Source organism: Ovis aries, chromosome 1 (assembly GCF_016772045.2).
Source record: "Ovis aries strain OAR_USU_Benz2616 breed Rambouillet chromosome 1, ARS-UI_Ramb_v3.0, whole genome shotgun sequence".
In the NCBI taxonomy this organism is placed as follows: Eukaryota; Metazoa; Chordata; class Mammalia; order Artiodactyla; family Bovidae; genus Ovis; species Ovis aries.
In genome coordinates this window covers 189726304-189739707 of record NC_056054.1, presented here as the reverse complement: position 1 = coordinate 189739707, position 13404 = coordinate 189726304, and the positions used below count along the sequence as shown (strand labels likewise).

General features: G+C 42.2%; 1 protein-coding gene across 19 annotated transcripts in view; it reads right to left on the bottom strand.

Moving 5' to 3' along the window:
• KALRN (kalirin RhoGEF kinase) overlaps positions 1 to 13404 on the bottom strand; it is a 699404-nt gene that overhangs the window by 246797 nt on the left and 439203 nt on the right. For all 19 annotated transcript variants that reach the window (XM_042232347.1, XM_042232379.1, XM_042232348.1 and 16 more), the window contains exons 22-25: positions 7489 to 7671; positions 6134 to 6252; positions 3320 to 3386; positions 2643 to 2752 (exon numbers count right to left, since the gene is read on the bottom strand). In XM_042232347.1, the coding sequence (XP_042088281.1) occupies positions 2643 to 2752; positions 3320 to 3386; positions 6134 to 6252; positions 7489 to 7671 (479 nt within the window). The remainder of the gene's footprint in view (positions 1 to 2642; positions 2753 to 3319; positions 3387 to 6133; positions 6253 to 7488; positions 7672 to 13404) is intronic.

Below are 13404 nucleotides of genomic sequence, written 5' to 3'. Positions count from 1 at the left end.
CAAAGTGAGACTTCTGACTAAATCCCAGAGATCATAAATCAGATAAGAAAAGTAACATGACTTACTACTTTCTAGGCTGATATCTTCCCAAATATCTAGGGAGATGGGATAATACTCAACTGAGCTCAGATGATGGAATGTGGGGTCAGTGGTCAAGAACGGCTTTACTGGGATCTTATTAAATAGACATGAGGAGAAAATATTGCTGTCGCTGGAGATTTCCAGACAAAAAAATATAGAGAGTATAAAAATTTGGATTTAAAAAAAGACTAGGAACTTTTATCAAGTACTCCAGAGAGTCAGAAGGTATTTTCACCCTGGAGCTTACTGCTTTCATACTCTGACAGGGGAGCTATGTATTTTATGTTTTCTTTAGCTAATGCCATTTGATGACTTTACAGGGGATTAATCATCAGGTGTTGATGAGAGGAGTACCTCTTTACCTGCTTTTTAGAACTTTTAGAGCTCAGCATCCTTTTATATTCAACTATTACTTGCCAGGTGGCTTAGCAAGAATCCGCCTGCAGTGCAGGAGATGCGTGTTTGATCCTTGGGTTGGGAAGGTCCCCTGGAGGAGGAAATGGCAACCCACTCCAGTATTCTTGCCTGGAAAATTCCATGGACAGAAGAGCCTGGTGGGTTTTAGTCCATGGAGTTGCAAAGAGTCAGACACCGATGAGCAACTGAACACACACACTTGCCTTTGGTCATTCTTAGCAAAGAATGAGGTCTCATTCTCTAGAGCTGGGCTGTGCCTTATAGTAGACACTTGTTACCTATATTTATTAAACAAAGTTGAAAATGCAGTTCTCAGTAGCACTAATCACACATCATGTGTTCACTAAGCACACATAACCAGTGGCTATGGTCCTGGACATCACAGACACAAAACGTTTCCACCCTACTGACGGCTCTATGGCACAGTGCTGTTCTAGAGTCTTGCCTCAAGGGGACTGCCACCCTGGTGTACTGGCAGTTTCATCTCCAGCATGACAACTTCATTGAGTCAAAGCCTTGACTAGCCTGACCCTAGGACTTCCTCCACACTGTATCCTACAACTCTGAACCTCTACGTTAGCCCTTCTTTGCAACAGGGTCCTGAGAGAGCTCTAGGACTTTTTGTCAACATTATTTCTCAAGGTTCCCTCCATTTGTACATTGGAAACTCAGTTATTTCCATAGCTGGATATGTCATCTTGAGAGGGTAACAGGCAGGAAGGCCAGGGGTCTCCAAACGGAGGAAATAGCCTGCAAGTGTCAGACATTTTTATCTCTCTTAAGCGGCAGGAGGAAACAAACTAGCGATATTTTTTCCTTCTCTATACAAATTTAAAAGGAGGTTTCTCTTAAAATTCTGTGTTGCCATAATGCCACCTGGTTTCACCTGAAGTTAACCATTGCCTTTTTCTTATGGAAATGTTTATCTTAAGCTACGCTAATGTATTATGCATCTACCCCACACTCTGTCTTCAAGTCGGTTCTGCCTTTTGGGCTCAGAACCTACTTGATAAACCAGTATGTTATACTCTGATATTGTTCCTCTAATCTATGTAAATGAAACGATTTGTATGGTGATCTGCCCTTCTTCAAGATTCAAGTTAATCATTTTATGGCCCAAGATAAACCATTTGGTGCCAAGATTATCCCAAAATACATCTTATGGGTGAGGGGCCTGGTGCCATTTTAAGTTTTGAGACATTCCTTTCTTTCATTAACAGACTGCTGGTGACTATATAACATCCAGCTGAAGACTAGCAGGGGGGTACTCTTTCTAACCCCCTTCTGATGCCTATGTCAGAAGCTTTCTCTGTCTCCTTTATGCTTTAATAAAACTTTGTTACACAAAAGCTCTGAGCGATCAAGCCTCGTCTCTGGCCCCAGACTGAATTCTTCTCCGGGGGCCAAAAATCCTGGCATCGTAATTCAACAATAATCTTTCAATCTAACCAACCAGTGTTCTTGCTGACCCTTTGTTAACGATTGAATATGTTTAGTATGCTATGAAAAAGATGTATAAATCAGATTGGGAGCTGGAAGAAGTGAGTTGTGAAGTTTTAGGGCTCTCTGATTCTACTTATTTCAACAAAACATAGAGGGTTGATTGATGTTCTCCCCTATAAACTGTCGAGAAATATATTCCACTAGATAATTTGATTAGATATCTATCAACCTGTCTATTGTTTTGGTTGAGGGCGGGGATGATGAGGAAGTTAGGGATGAAGGGAATATTTAGGTCAAAAGAAAACATCAGTGGAACTTGAAACCTAAGGCCTGCAAAGTAGGATGGTTAACCTCAGATGAATTCTAATGTCAGGATTACCCAGAGTTTTAATAAAGAGAAGCTACTTTTACTTCCTCAAGCCAGCCTATTATTTTGATTCAGTCTGAGGATACCAGCAGTTAGGTTAGTCAGGATACCGCTGAACATTTGACTTCACCCTCCATTAGGAATTTTGGACCACTGTGGAGAAAGAGGGGTGAGTGAAAAAGAAGTCTGACAGCCATTAACTTAGAGATTTAACAGGCACTACTTTACCAGGAGAGAATTCCCAGTTAACTTTGGTCCACTTGTTGGGAAGCCTTGCTGTTGGGTATTTATGGCCCTAAATGTACTCCACTGAAACCCTCCACCACCAACCTACTTGTTATGAAAATCGTAGATCTCCTGGATGTTGCCAAAGATGATATGCTCCTTATTAAGGATCCCAGGGGGGATCTCCTCCACACCACTGGTCATTTCCCACAGGTAGGTCTGTAAGACAGCAACAGTTCCATCATTGGCAAGCACTGCCATGTGAAATACATACAAAATAAATAGGCCTTAAAAACTTGTGGGGTAAGGGTCAGACTAGGGATGCACATAGAGCTTAAAAAGTGAGATGGTAAATAAGCAGAATGAAAAGAAAGAAAACTTGAATGTTCTATTATCTTGATCTGCTGTTAAGGAAATTCATCCCAGCAACAGCACAAACTCCATACTTTTATTTTTTAAATATGCTTTGAGTTTGACTGTGTGTCAGCAGGGAGATGTAGATTTTCAGACTTAAGTTCATTGACTGTGTCATGGATTTTATTTTGAATTCATTTTTCTTACATGCTGTCTTTTGCTGGGTCTAGTTCTAATCTGAGAAAAGTTTGTTTTCCAAAGCACTTTTAATTCTCATGCAATTATTACTGATTTGGGGAAAGACGTCCTCTGGCTGGTTTTTCATTCTTCAAGCTCTGGGATAAGACAGAGTACTGAGCTCCTCCCCAGTACCAGATATGGCAAGGACATCATTTTCTAACACAGTTGAGAACTGATGACCACAAGACTTACCTCTAAGCACTCGTGTAAGTCTCTCACATAAGCCTTCTCTGTCTGGAGCAATTCTGCCATAATGAATCTAGGAGGAAACAAGCAGGCTTTTAGTTGGTTAGAGAGATAAGGCATCCCTTCTTTCAAATTTCACTGCCCCCATCCCAAGCATTTATCACATTCTTGAAGGTCCTTTATTTCTACTTTACTGACATAAATCTCTTCCTCTGAGTCCCTCTCACTCTGATCATTTGCTTTGTGTCCCTTCAGTATGCTTGGGCTCAGCAAGTTCCATACTCACTCCCCTCCTTCCTGCCCCAGTTCTACCACGTTGTGATTCTGTGCTGACATCTGTGTACTCCCAGTTGCACGTGTGTGTACGGGCACAAGCATGCAGCACCACTCACACGCATTCTCACCAACTAGACACCAACTCAGCTTCCTACATTTCTCTTACTGTAGCTCCCAGAATGCTGATTCCTGCTCAGCAGAATTGCTGACTTATACCAAAATGGTTCACAGTGCCACAGGTTAAACCAGGTTTAAAAGTCAGAAAGGTTGGCAAACTGTTTTCTGTAATGAACCAGAGAGTAACTACTTGTGGGTCATTCAGTCTCTGTCACAAGCACTCGGGTTTGTTGTTGGACATGAAAGAAGCCACAGACATGTTAAAAAGAAATGAGTCTGGCTGTGTTCCAATAAAATTATTTATGAACAGAAAATAATTTCATCTAATTTTTATGTAGCAAAAGTATTCTTGTTTTGATAGTTGTCACCATTTAAAAATGTAGAAAATAATTTTTAGTTTATAGCCTATATAAAACAGGTGGTGGGCCAGGGTGTCCTGTAGGCCATAGTATGCTGACCTCTGGCCTCCAATGGGACTATTTTACAGCGTAAACTACTGTGCCTGAGGCTGAGTGGGTGATCCCAACCACAGAGCAAGCTAACAATGCTAAGTGACTGCTTTTCACTCTCCGGAAAAGAGAAGGGTGTTCCACACATTTGCAAGGAGAGGGCTCCGGTCTCCCTGGACTCCTAAACAACACAGTGCACCCGGGCAGACATCAAGCTTAAAAATGGGAGGCTTCACTGTAGTGTACCCACGTCTTTCACAAATTTGTATTATAAATGGTCCTTCCTAGCTGGCATGTGCTGTGCAATAATCTCTAATTTAGCACAAAGTACATTTTTATACATTTATTTTGGATTTTCTATGTCACTGTTTTCATGGTACTTTATAATGAAAATTCTTATTTATAATGTGTCACAGATAAAAATTTAGAGAAAGATTATCCACAGAGTGTTCCCTGTTGGGAATTTCACAAGAAATGTTAAAATAAGAGGCATCTTCTCCTGGACCTTTATCTTCATGGGTTTTTTTTTTTTTTTTTTTAAGCAATACATTGTTCTAGCAGTGGCCTTTCCATTAAAGTATAAAAATTCCCTTTTGGAGGAGTTAATAAGCCACACTCTTACTATTCTTGCTCTATTGGTAGATGGAAAGTCCATGAGCTTTGAGGTCAGACAAACAGGAACTGAATCATAACTGCTGTTTCCTAGAGGCAGGTCTTGCTTCTCCAAGCCCCAGACTACTCAGTTGTAACACAGCTGATCACACAGGGCTGTGGCAAGGATTAAACAAGCTCATGCAAGCAAAGTTCCTAGAACACTGTATGTGCTTGGTAAAAAAGGAAAGATCAGAAGGAATGTAATCCCACGTGCTTTGAAAAGCTGTCTTTGATTTTACTGCCTTGGATTCTGGCAAGCTTCTGTCTTCTCGTTTTTCTCCTTGTACTTCCTGCAGTTTTTCCTGTTTTCCTTCATCATATAGCTCCAGTACCCTCTACCCCATTTTCTTTTACTTTCTATTCACCTCTACCATCCTCTGGCGATTTGGAGTCCCAGAGAGAGCCCAGCAGGAAGATCTGTCCTCTCTCTCATTTTCCTCCCTGTTATGGGTTGAATTGTGTCTCCCCTGAAACGCACATGTTGTGTCCTAACTCCCGGTACCTCAGGATATGGTACTTATTTAGAAACAGAGTCACTGCAAATGCAGTTAGTTAAGACGAGGTCCTACTGGCGTAGGCTAGGCTCCCAGTCCAAAATGATTAGTATCCCTAAAAGGCGGGGGTGGGATCTGGACACAGGCCTGTGCTCAGGGAGGATGCCAAGTGCACATGAAGACAGCCATCAATATGGCAGGAGAATGGCCTGGAGCAGAGGCTTCCCTCCCAGCCCGCAGAAGGAACCAGCCCAGACAACACTGTACTTTCAGACTTCTCGCCTCCAGAACTGTGAGACGATACACTCCTGTTGTTAAAAGCATCTCCTTCATCATACTTTGTTACAGCAGCCCAAACAACCACCACACTCCCAGAGGAAACACAAGCTCTGACTTCAGAGACCACCTTGAATTTCTTCAGCTCCAAGGGACCTGTGGTCCTACTTTATTTTGATAGAATCAACTACAGAAGACTTCTTAATCTTAGCGCACACTTTCTTCCAGCATTGCCTGAAAGGACTCTGTCAGAATGCTCTTCATAATGTGTGCGCACATCTCTGGCCGAATGTAACTGTGAAACACTGACGTAAAGGAAGCAGAGTGGCAAGACTTGGTTTGTAAAGTTGACTTGCTTCATTGTTTCTTCTCTCCAATGCCCTACACTTCTTGGTTAGTGTGAAATGTGGGGGAAAGCATCCCGTCTGTCCATCCCAACCTCTGTAGGTGGTCATGAGGATACATCAGCTAGTCTAAAGTGATGGGCCATGAGGAACCTGCCAGTCAAGCGGAAGCTGCCCTCAACCCCTGCCCACATGCACACATAAACATACTCTTTTTTCCTGGCTGATTTCCGCTTCTCTTCATTGACCTCATGGTTGGCATCCCGGAGCTTGACCTCACGATCTGAAAGGCTTGCTGGGATGATGTCCAGCTCCAGGTCCTTGTTATCCTACACACACACAGATCACAGAGGTCACCTTGGAGATGTTCTGGGAAAGCAACTCAACAGAGTTAGGGGAGGCAGGGGACAGGAAGAACAGAGAAAGATATAATGGAGATGGATAAGAAGATGGGGAATCCCACCAGCTGCCACCCACAAGCACTCTTCTTCATAATTCTTCAAAAAAATTCTTCATAATGTTTTTTCAAATAAGAAAATATAAAATATTCAAGTCAATTGTTCAGGACTAATATCTACAACAAAGGAAAAGAATGAACACATTTGATAATTAGTGTCATATTCCCCCAAGGACTTTGGCTCTGTTTAGATCTACACAGACACACTGCTCCAAGGTTGATTATTAACCATTAAAACAGATGTGAAACAGAAATGCATAAATACAGAAGAAAACTTCCACTTGTCAAGAAAAAGTAATAAAAGTAAATATTTTTATTTAAACAAACAGCTTCTCTGGAAATAGAAAGCTAAATGATAGAACGATTACTGAATTTTCTAATTGCCCATTCCTGCTTACTTCAACCACTGTCTGGTATTTATATAGGATGAAAATCTCTAGGAAAAAAAGCTTATAGGTTAAAGCCTGGGGGAGATGTTAATTCCCCCAATTTTAGTGGTTTGACCACTTTATTCTCTGTTTCAGAGTATGAGCCTATTTAAAGATTTAAGAACTAGAAATCCTAGGATTAAATTGCCGCCCTGTATTTAGCTCTTAATTCATAGGTTACTGACCCCTATTATAAAGAAGAGATTAAAAAGTCAGTCTTCTTTGCTTCCTGGCAAAGAGTGTCTCTTTTCAGTTGAAATGTCAAATAGACTTTACACATATTGCCTCCCTTATTCTTAAAAGAGCACTATTATACATACTGAGGACTCTAATCATTTGCTGGTTAACATAATTAGGTGGAAGACAGTACTGATGAAGCCAAGATAAGGAGTTTAATCCTCAAAGTCAACAGTTAACTCTACACATAGAAAAACTCTGTTCTGTAGCCATAGGTCCCACCCCTGGCCAGCCAATTTTACAATACACACAGCACCAGTTGTGGGGAGTTGGAAGTTCCAGCAAGATCCAGCCCATCCAGGAGAAAAACCACACAAGGCAAGTGCTCTAGGTGTCAACAGCTCAGAAAGATTCCTCTGCAATCCCAGCTTCCTTCCACAGTGAGGAGCAGCAGTACTGGGGTGGGGGGGGAAGGAAGATGTCCCGGGAACCCCCACACCTACCTCTGTGTTGACTCCTAGGGCTTTTTCCAGGGAGTACCGGTATTTTCCCATCCTCAGGGAGAAGTCTCTGTAATGCTTGTCCACTGTGGTCACCCATTTCCTGATCTCTGTGGCATGAATGTGACCTTTTTCCACAAAGCTATCAGCCAGCTGAATCAGAAGCTTCACCTTCTCCTTTGTTTGCTGCCCCAAAAGATGGTCATAAGTTACTAGCTGACCTTCACTCTCGTAACCCATCACCCCATCCTTCTTCACAGCAGCCATAGAGACCCCAGAGCCAGACTGCCTCGATTGGTATCCCAGTGCTGTCACTTACAGGCAGGAGGTCCTGGGTAAGCTACTGAAACCCTCTGTGCCTCAGTTCCTTCATATACAAAATAGGGATCATAACAGTTTTCATATCATAACATTGTTATGAGCATTACATGAGTTGAAAATGCAGGATGGGTCTGAACACAATGCTCAAAATAAGAGCTCAGTAAGCAGGACATGTTAGCCAGTAGGATTACTGGTTTAAGAATCTCTTATGTTAATACAGTACTTCACTGGTTTACAGAGTATGCTAATGTCACATCAGAGGCTTGTTTTGAGTCTTAAAGCATCCCTAGAAGGAAGGTGGAGGGAGGCAGCGTAGGTCTTTTGAGTCACATATGAAAAAAGCTGAGGCTTTGAGAGGCTTAGGGCTTGTCCAAGTTCATACAACCTGTAAGTGGTAGAGTGTATTTGCCTCTTGTCTATAGTTTCTAGTTCTCTCCCTTCATTGCACTGGCTTGAAGAAAGCTTTCTAAACATCAAGTGTGTTGGTACAGCCAGAACCTGAAGAAATCTAACTAGCAGATTTAAGAGTAAACTCTGTCTCCTTCACCACCAGGATCTTATCTTTAGTTTTCTTTAGAGAGAGAATGGATACAAAGCTAGTGTCCATCACGGGGCTAAGTGAGGTAGAGTCATGGCATGTATTGGGTTAATTTCATTTCTAACAAGAGTGTGTTCAACACCTACCCTGACCACACCAGTGTGTAGAGGGGTGTGGGAACTGACTTGAGGGGTAGACGAGAAGAAAAGGAGATACTCATTTCCTCCCAACAGTCTTTATCCCTAGAGGGACAAGACTCACCCAGAGTAGTTAAATAACTCAGGGTATTGTGTAACTGAATGTCAAAATGTAAAGTACATATAGTTAACACTGCAGTGATCTTAAAAAAGGGGGAAAAAAAAAGGTGGGCTGGCAGAGGCAAGACAGGTCTTTGGGGGAGGTGGGGTCTACGTGCATTAAGACATAGAAATGGAAGGGCTGTCCAAACAAGCAAACACGTGCTTATCTTTTATCCTAAGTTTGAGTTTTGAAACTTTAAAGTCTATTAGGAAAGTCTGATAGATTTTAAGAGAAAGGAAGAGTATTTAAATACTAATCTGAAAAATAATCTTTTTTCTTTCAGACAGGGGGAAAGTAGGTCCAAAATTTGGACCATGCTACAATCCAGATAACTGAGGGAAGCAGGCAGAAAACCACTGGGGCAACAGCGGAACAGACAGAAGCGCCTTTCACTCCCTCTGCCACCACCATCACCCTGGCCTCTCCAGGCTCATCTACAGCCCCTCCCCCCACGAGAGACTGATCCTCTCCAGAAACACCAGAGGCGGCTTCTGGTTGGAAGGGCAAGACGAGAACTTGGCCACCACATGGCCAGGGCTCCCGCTCTCTAGCAACTCATTGAACACGTCTGAGCCTCTCCTACCTATCTCAGTGCAGTGGGCTGGTCCCTGGGGCTGGGAGACAAGGGGCCAGAAGAGCGTTAGTGTGAAGGAAATAAGGTGGGTATGAGGACAGGAGAAACACCTCCTTAACCATGGAAAGGCAAACAGCAGCAGCACTGAGAATCAGTCAATAAAAGATACCTGGTATTCCAAGAACTTTTAAAAAGCTTTATTTGGCTGCACTGGGTCTTAGCTGCAGCATGTGGGATCTAGTTCCCTGACCAGGGACCAAACCGTGCATTGGGAGCACAGAGTCTTAGCCACTGGACCACCAGGAAAGTTCCCCAAGGACTTACATATCATTGCATTTGGGGTTTTCCCCCTAGAAAACAATTTTTCTTAGTTTTTTTTTTTTTTTAAACTTTAAACATTAATTTTGTAGCTATAATCAAGAAATCTATCTGGATATAAAAGTCTTGGAAATATATATCTATTCTCTGCTATTGGTATGGAAACTTGCATATGAGATGGGGGTTTATAGCCTATTGGTAACAACAGTCCTACCAGAGCAGCTATAGCAGAGGAAATTATATCCTGAAACATCAAAACTGATTTCAGTGTCAATAAGGAGAATGGCATGTGAGCAAGAGCACTGCAGGTACATGAGGAACCCGGGGAAGCAAATAGACAGTGAAATGAGCAGCACAGAAAGGCCTTCCTCACGTGGCCTCCCCTGTCTGTGTGACCACAGCTCTCCATGGCTCCTAAACGCCAGCCATGTTGAGCTTCGCCTGCCCCTCCTGCAATCAGTGGCTCTTCCTTACCCCTGTTTTCATCTAAATGTCCCTCCTCCCCTCCCTATAAGCTGAGTGGGGGATTGCCCTTCCCAGTGTTCACACAGTACTACACACACATGCTGCTACTTCAGTGTGTATCATCCTGAGTTATTCATGTGTCTCCTTCATTAGACCATATGTTTCTAAGAGATAAATGTGGTATCTTACTCATTTGCATCAGCAATGTTTAGTAGGTATAACATAAATGTTGGGAAAATGGATGAGTGGGCAAATACTGTGCTGAGAGGTGAGTAGAGCTAGACCAGCAAGAGTTGAAGGCTTACATGGGGAAGAATGGTTGTTCAGTCAATCAGTCGTGTCCAACTCTTTGTGACTCCGTGGACTGTAGCACCTCAGGCTTCCCTCTCCTTCACCATCTACTGGAGCTTGCTCAAACTCATGTCCACTGAGTCAGTGATGCCACCCAACCATCTTGTCCTCTATCATCCCCTTCTCCTCTCACCTTCAATCTTTCCCAGCATCAGGGTCTTTTCTAATGAGTTGGCTCTTCACATCAGGTGGCCAAAGTGCTTTGATTATACGGACCTTTGTTGGTAATGTCTCTGCTTTGTCATATGTTGTCTAGGCTTGTCATAGCTTTTCCCCCAAAGAGCAAGTGCCTTTTAATTTCACAGCTGCAGTCACTGTCTACAGTGACTTTGGAGGCCAAGAAAATAGTCTTTCACTGTTTCCATCATTTCCCCATCTATCTGCCATGAAGTGACGGGACCAGATGCCATGATCTTTGTGGTTTGAATGTCGCGTTTTAAGCAAGCTTTTTCATTGTCTCTTTCACCTTCATCACGAGGCTCTTTAGTTCCTCTTCACTTTCTGCCATAAGGGGGTGATGTCATCTGCTTATCTGAGGTTATTGATATTTCTCCTGGCAATCTTGATTCCAGTTTGTGATTCATCCAGACCAGCATTTTGCATGATGTACTCTGCATATAAGTTAAATAAGCAGGATGACAATGTACAGCCTTGATGTACTCCTTTTCCACCTTGGAACCAGTTCATTGTTCCATGTCAGGTTCTAACTGCTGCTTCTTAACCTGTATACAGGTTTCTCAGGAGGCATGTAAGGTGGTCTGGTATTCCCATCTCTTTCAGAATTTTTCACAGTTTACTGTGATCCATTCAGTCAAAGGCTTTAGCATAGTCAATGAAGCAGAGGCAGATGTTTTTCTGGAATTCTCTTGCTTTCTCTATGATCCAGCGGATGTTGGCAATTTGATCTCTGGTTCCTCTGCCTTTTCTAAATCCAGTTTGTACATCTGGAAGTTCTTGGTTCATGTACTGTTGAAGCCAAGCTTGGATGATTTTGAGCATGATCTCGCTAGCATGTGAAATGAGTGCAATTGTGTGGTAGTTTGAACATTCTTTGGCATTATGTTCTTTGGGAATGGAATGAAAACTGATGAACAGATTTGACTCATGAAACGGACCCAACCATGCCCATGGCCCATCCTGAGAGCAGTCTGAACTGATTTCTAGTAGGTGACTATGGTGGCACCGTGCGACCTGCCACATGTCTGGCCACTGATGATGAGATCAGAGGAAAAACCTGTCTCATGAGGGCAGCCCATCAATATGCAGCCAGTGACTTCCAAGGTGTTCTGGTCTAGGAGCTCTTACTGAACAGGGACAGGGGCAACATGCTGGGTGCGTTTTCTGGGAATGTGGACCATAGAGACAGCGTTCTGGGTAGCTTGTTGCAGAGCAGAAGTGAAAGCAGAGACAAGGAGAGAAGGGAAGCTGAATCACAGTGGTGGTGATGTTAGCCTGTGATGAGCTGACAAGGTAACATGGCTACTGGAACTGTCCTTGGTCTCAGGTGACATCCCAATTTTCACCTCCAGAGGTGAGACTATGCTACATGTCTTGTTCTTCCCATCGGGTTGAGTCACTGAGCTTTTCCTGGGCTCCTGGGAAGTCCAGCTACATAGCTTCTGTCTTTATTTCCATATCCTGCCATACAATAATCTTTTCCTCTTTGTAACCTAAGCCAGTTTGAAACTCAAATCTTACCACCGAGAAGAGTAACTTATATAGACTGACAAAGTGGGGGTCAGATTGCAGAGGTGATGGCATGTTAGGTTCAGAAGTAAAGACATGATCCTGTGGACAAAGGGAGACTTTGGGGAATATAATTCACTTGGGATTGGAAATTTGGGACTGACATCTCACTTATCTTGGGCTTCTTATGCCCCCTACTATATGTTTTGCTCTTTCATTTTGAATTCTAATTGTTACCACAGGAAAAGACAGAAGTTAGAAAAAAAAAAAAAGAGTTCAATGGCTCTATTTTTCTTTTTTCTTTCTTTCTCTCCCTTCCTTTGATCAGTTAATATTATACCATCTTCCCTAATCACAGTGCCTTACTCTGAATATAGTTTGTAAAAAACCCCTTTGGTGTCTTTAGCACATTTGACAAGTCTTTAAAATTTAGCCTTCTTGATATATTCTTATAAACTTATTATAAACTTCCAATTGGCCTTTCATTGCTAATCTGCCCTGTACTTATTGTTACATTTTTTATAGGTATGGAATTATTGAGTTCCCTGTACAGGAAAACAGTTTCTTGAGGTATATCTTCATATTCATTTCATGGGAGACAGAAATTGTCATTAAACATGAAAAACTAAACTTTTCAAAAATGTATGTCACATGTGAGCTATATTCATTCCTCTTAAGAAAGAAAAATGAAGTCGCTCGGTTGTGTCCAGCTGTTTGTGACCCCATGGACTATAGCCTACCAGGTTCCTCAGTCCATGGGATTTTCCAGGCAAGAGTACTGGAGTGGGTTGCCATCTCCTTCTCCAGGGGATCTTCCTAATCCAGGGATTAAACCCGGGTCTCCCAGGTTGTAGGCAGACGCTTTGCCATCTGAGCCACCAGGGAAGGCCCATTCCTCTTAAGAGTTTCAGAAACAGAAATATGCTCATCTTTTATCTGCTGCTTAGATTCTACTTTTCTCATAGAAAGTGCCTGACAGGTTCAGTGTTCCCTTTCCTGGCTATCTGAATTCCAAGACATAATTTAGTTCAACTAAAGCTCCAGTTGCTTTCATTATGACTTAATTCTCTTTGTTAAGAAGAATTTAGCCAAGTTTATCTCATAGCTTCTTTCACTTTCACAGATGAAATTATCAGTTTAAAAAACTACTTTCTCAGCAATTAAGGAATCAATTCCATTCACCATTGCAACAAAAAGAATTAAATATCTAGGAATAAACTTACCTAAGGAGATGAAAGAACTGTACACAGAAGATTATAAGACACTAATGAAAGAAATCAAAGATGACATAAACAGATGGAGGGATATTCCATGTTCCTGGATAAAAGAATCAATATTGTGAAAATGACTATACTACCAAATGCAA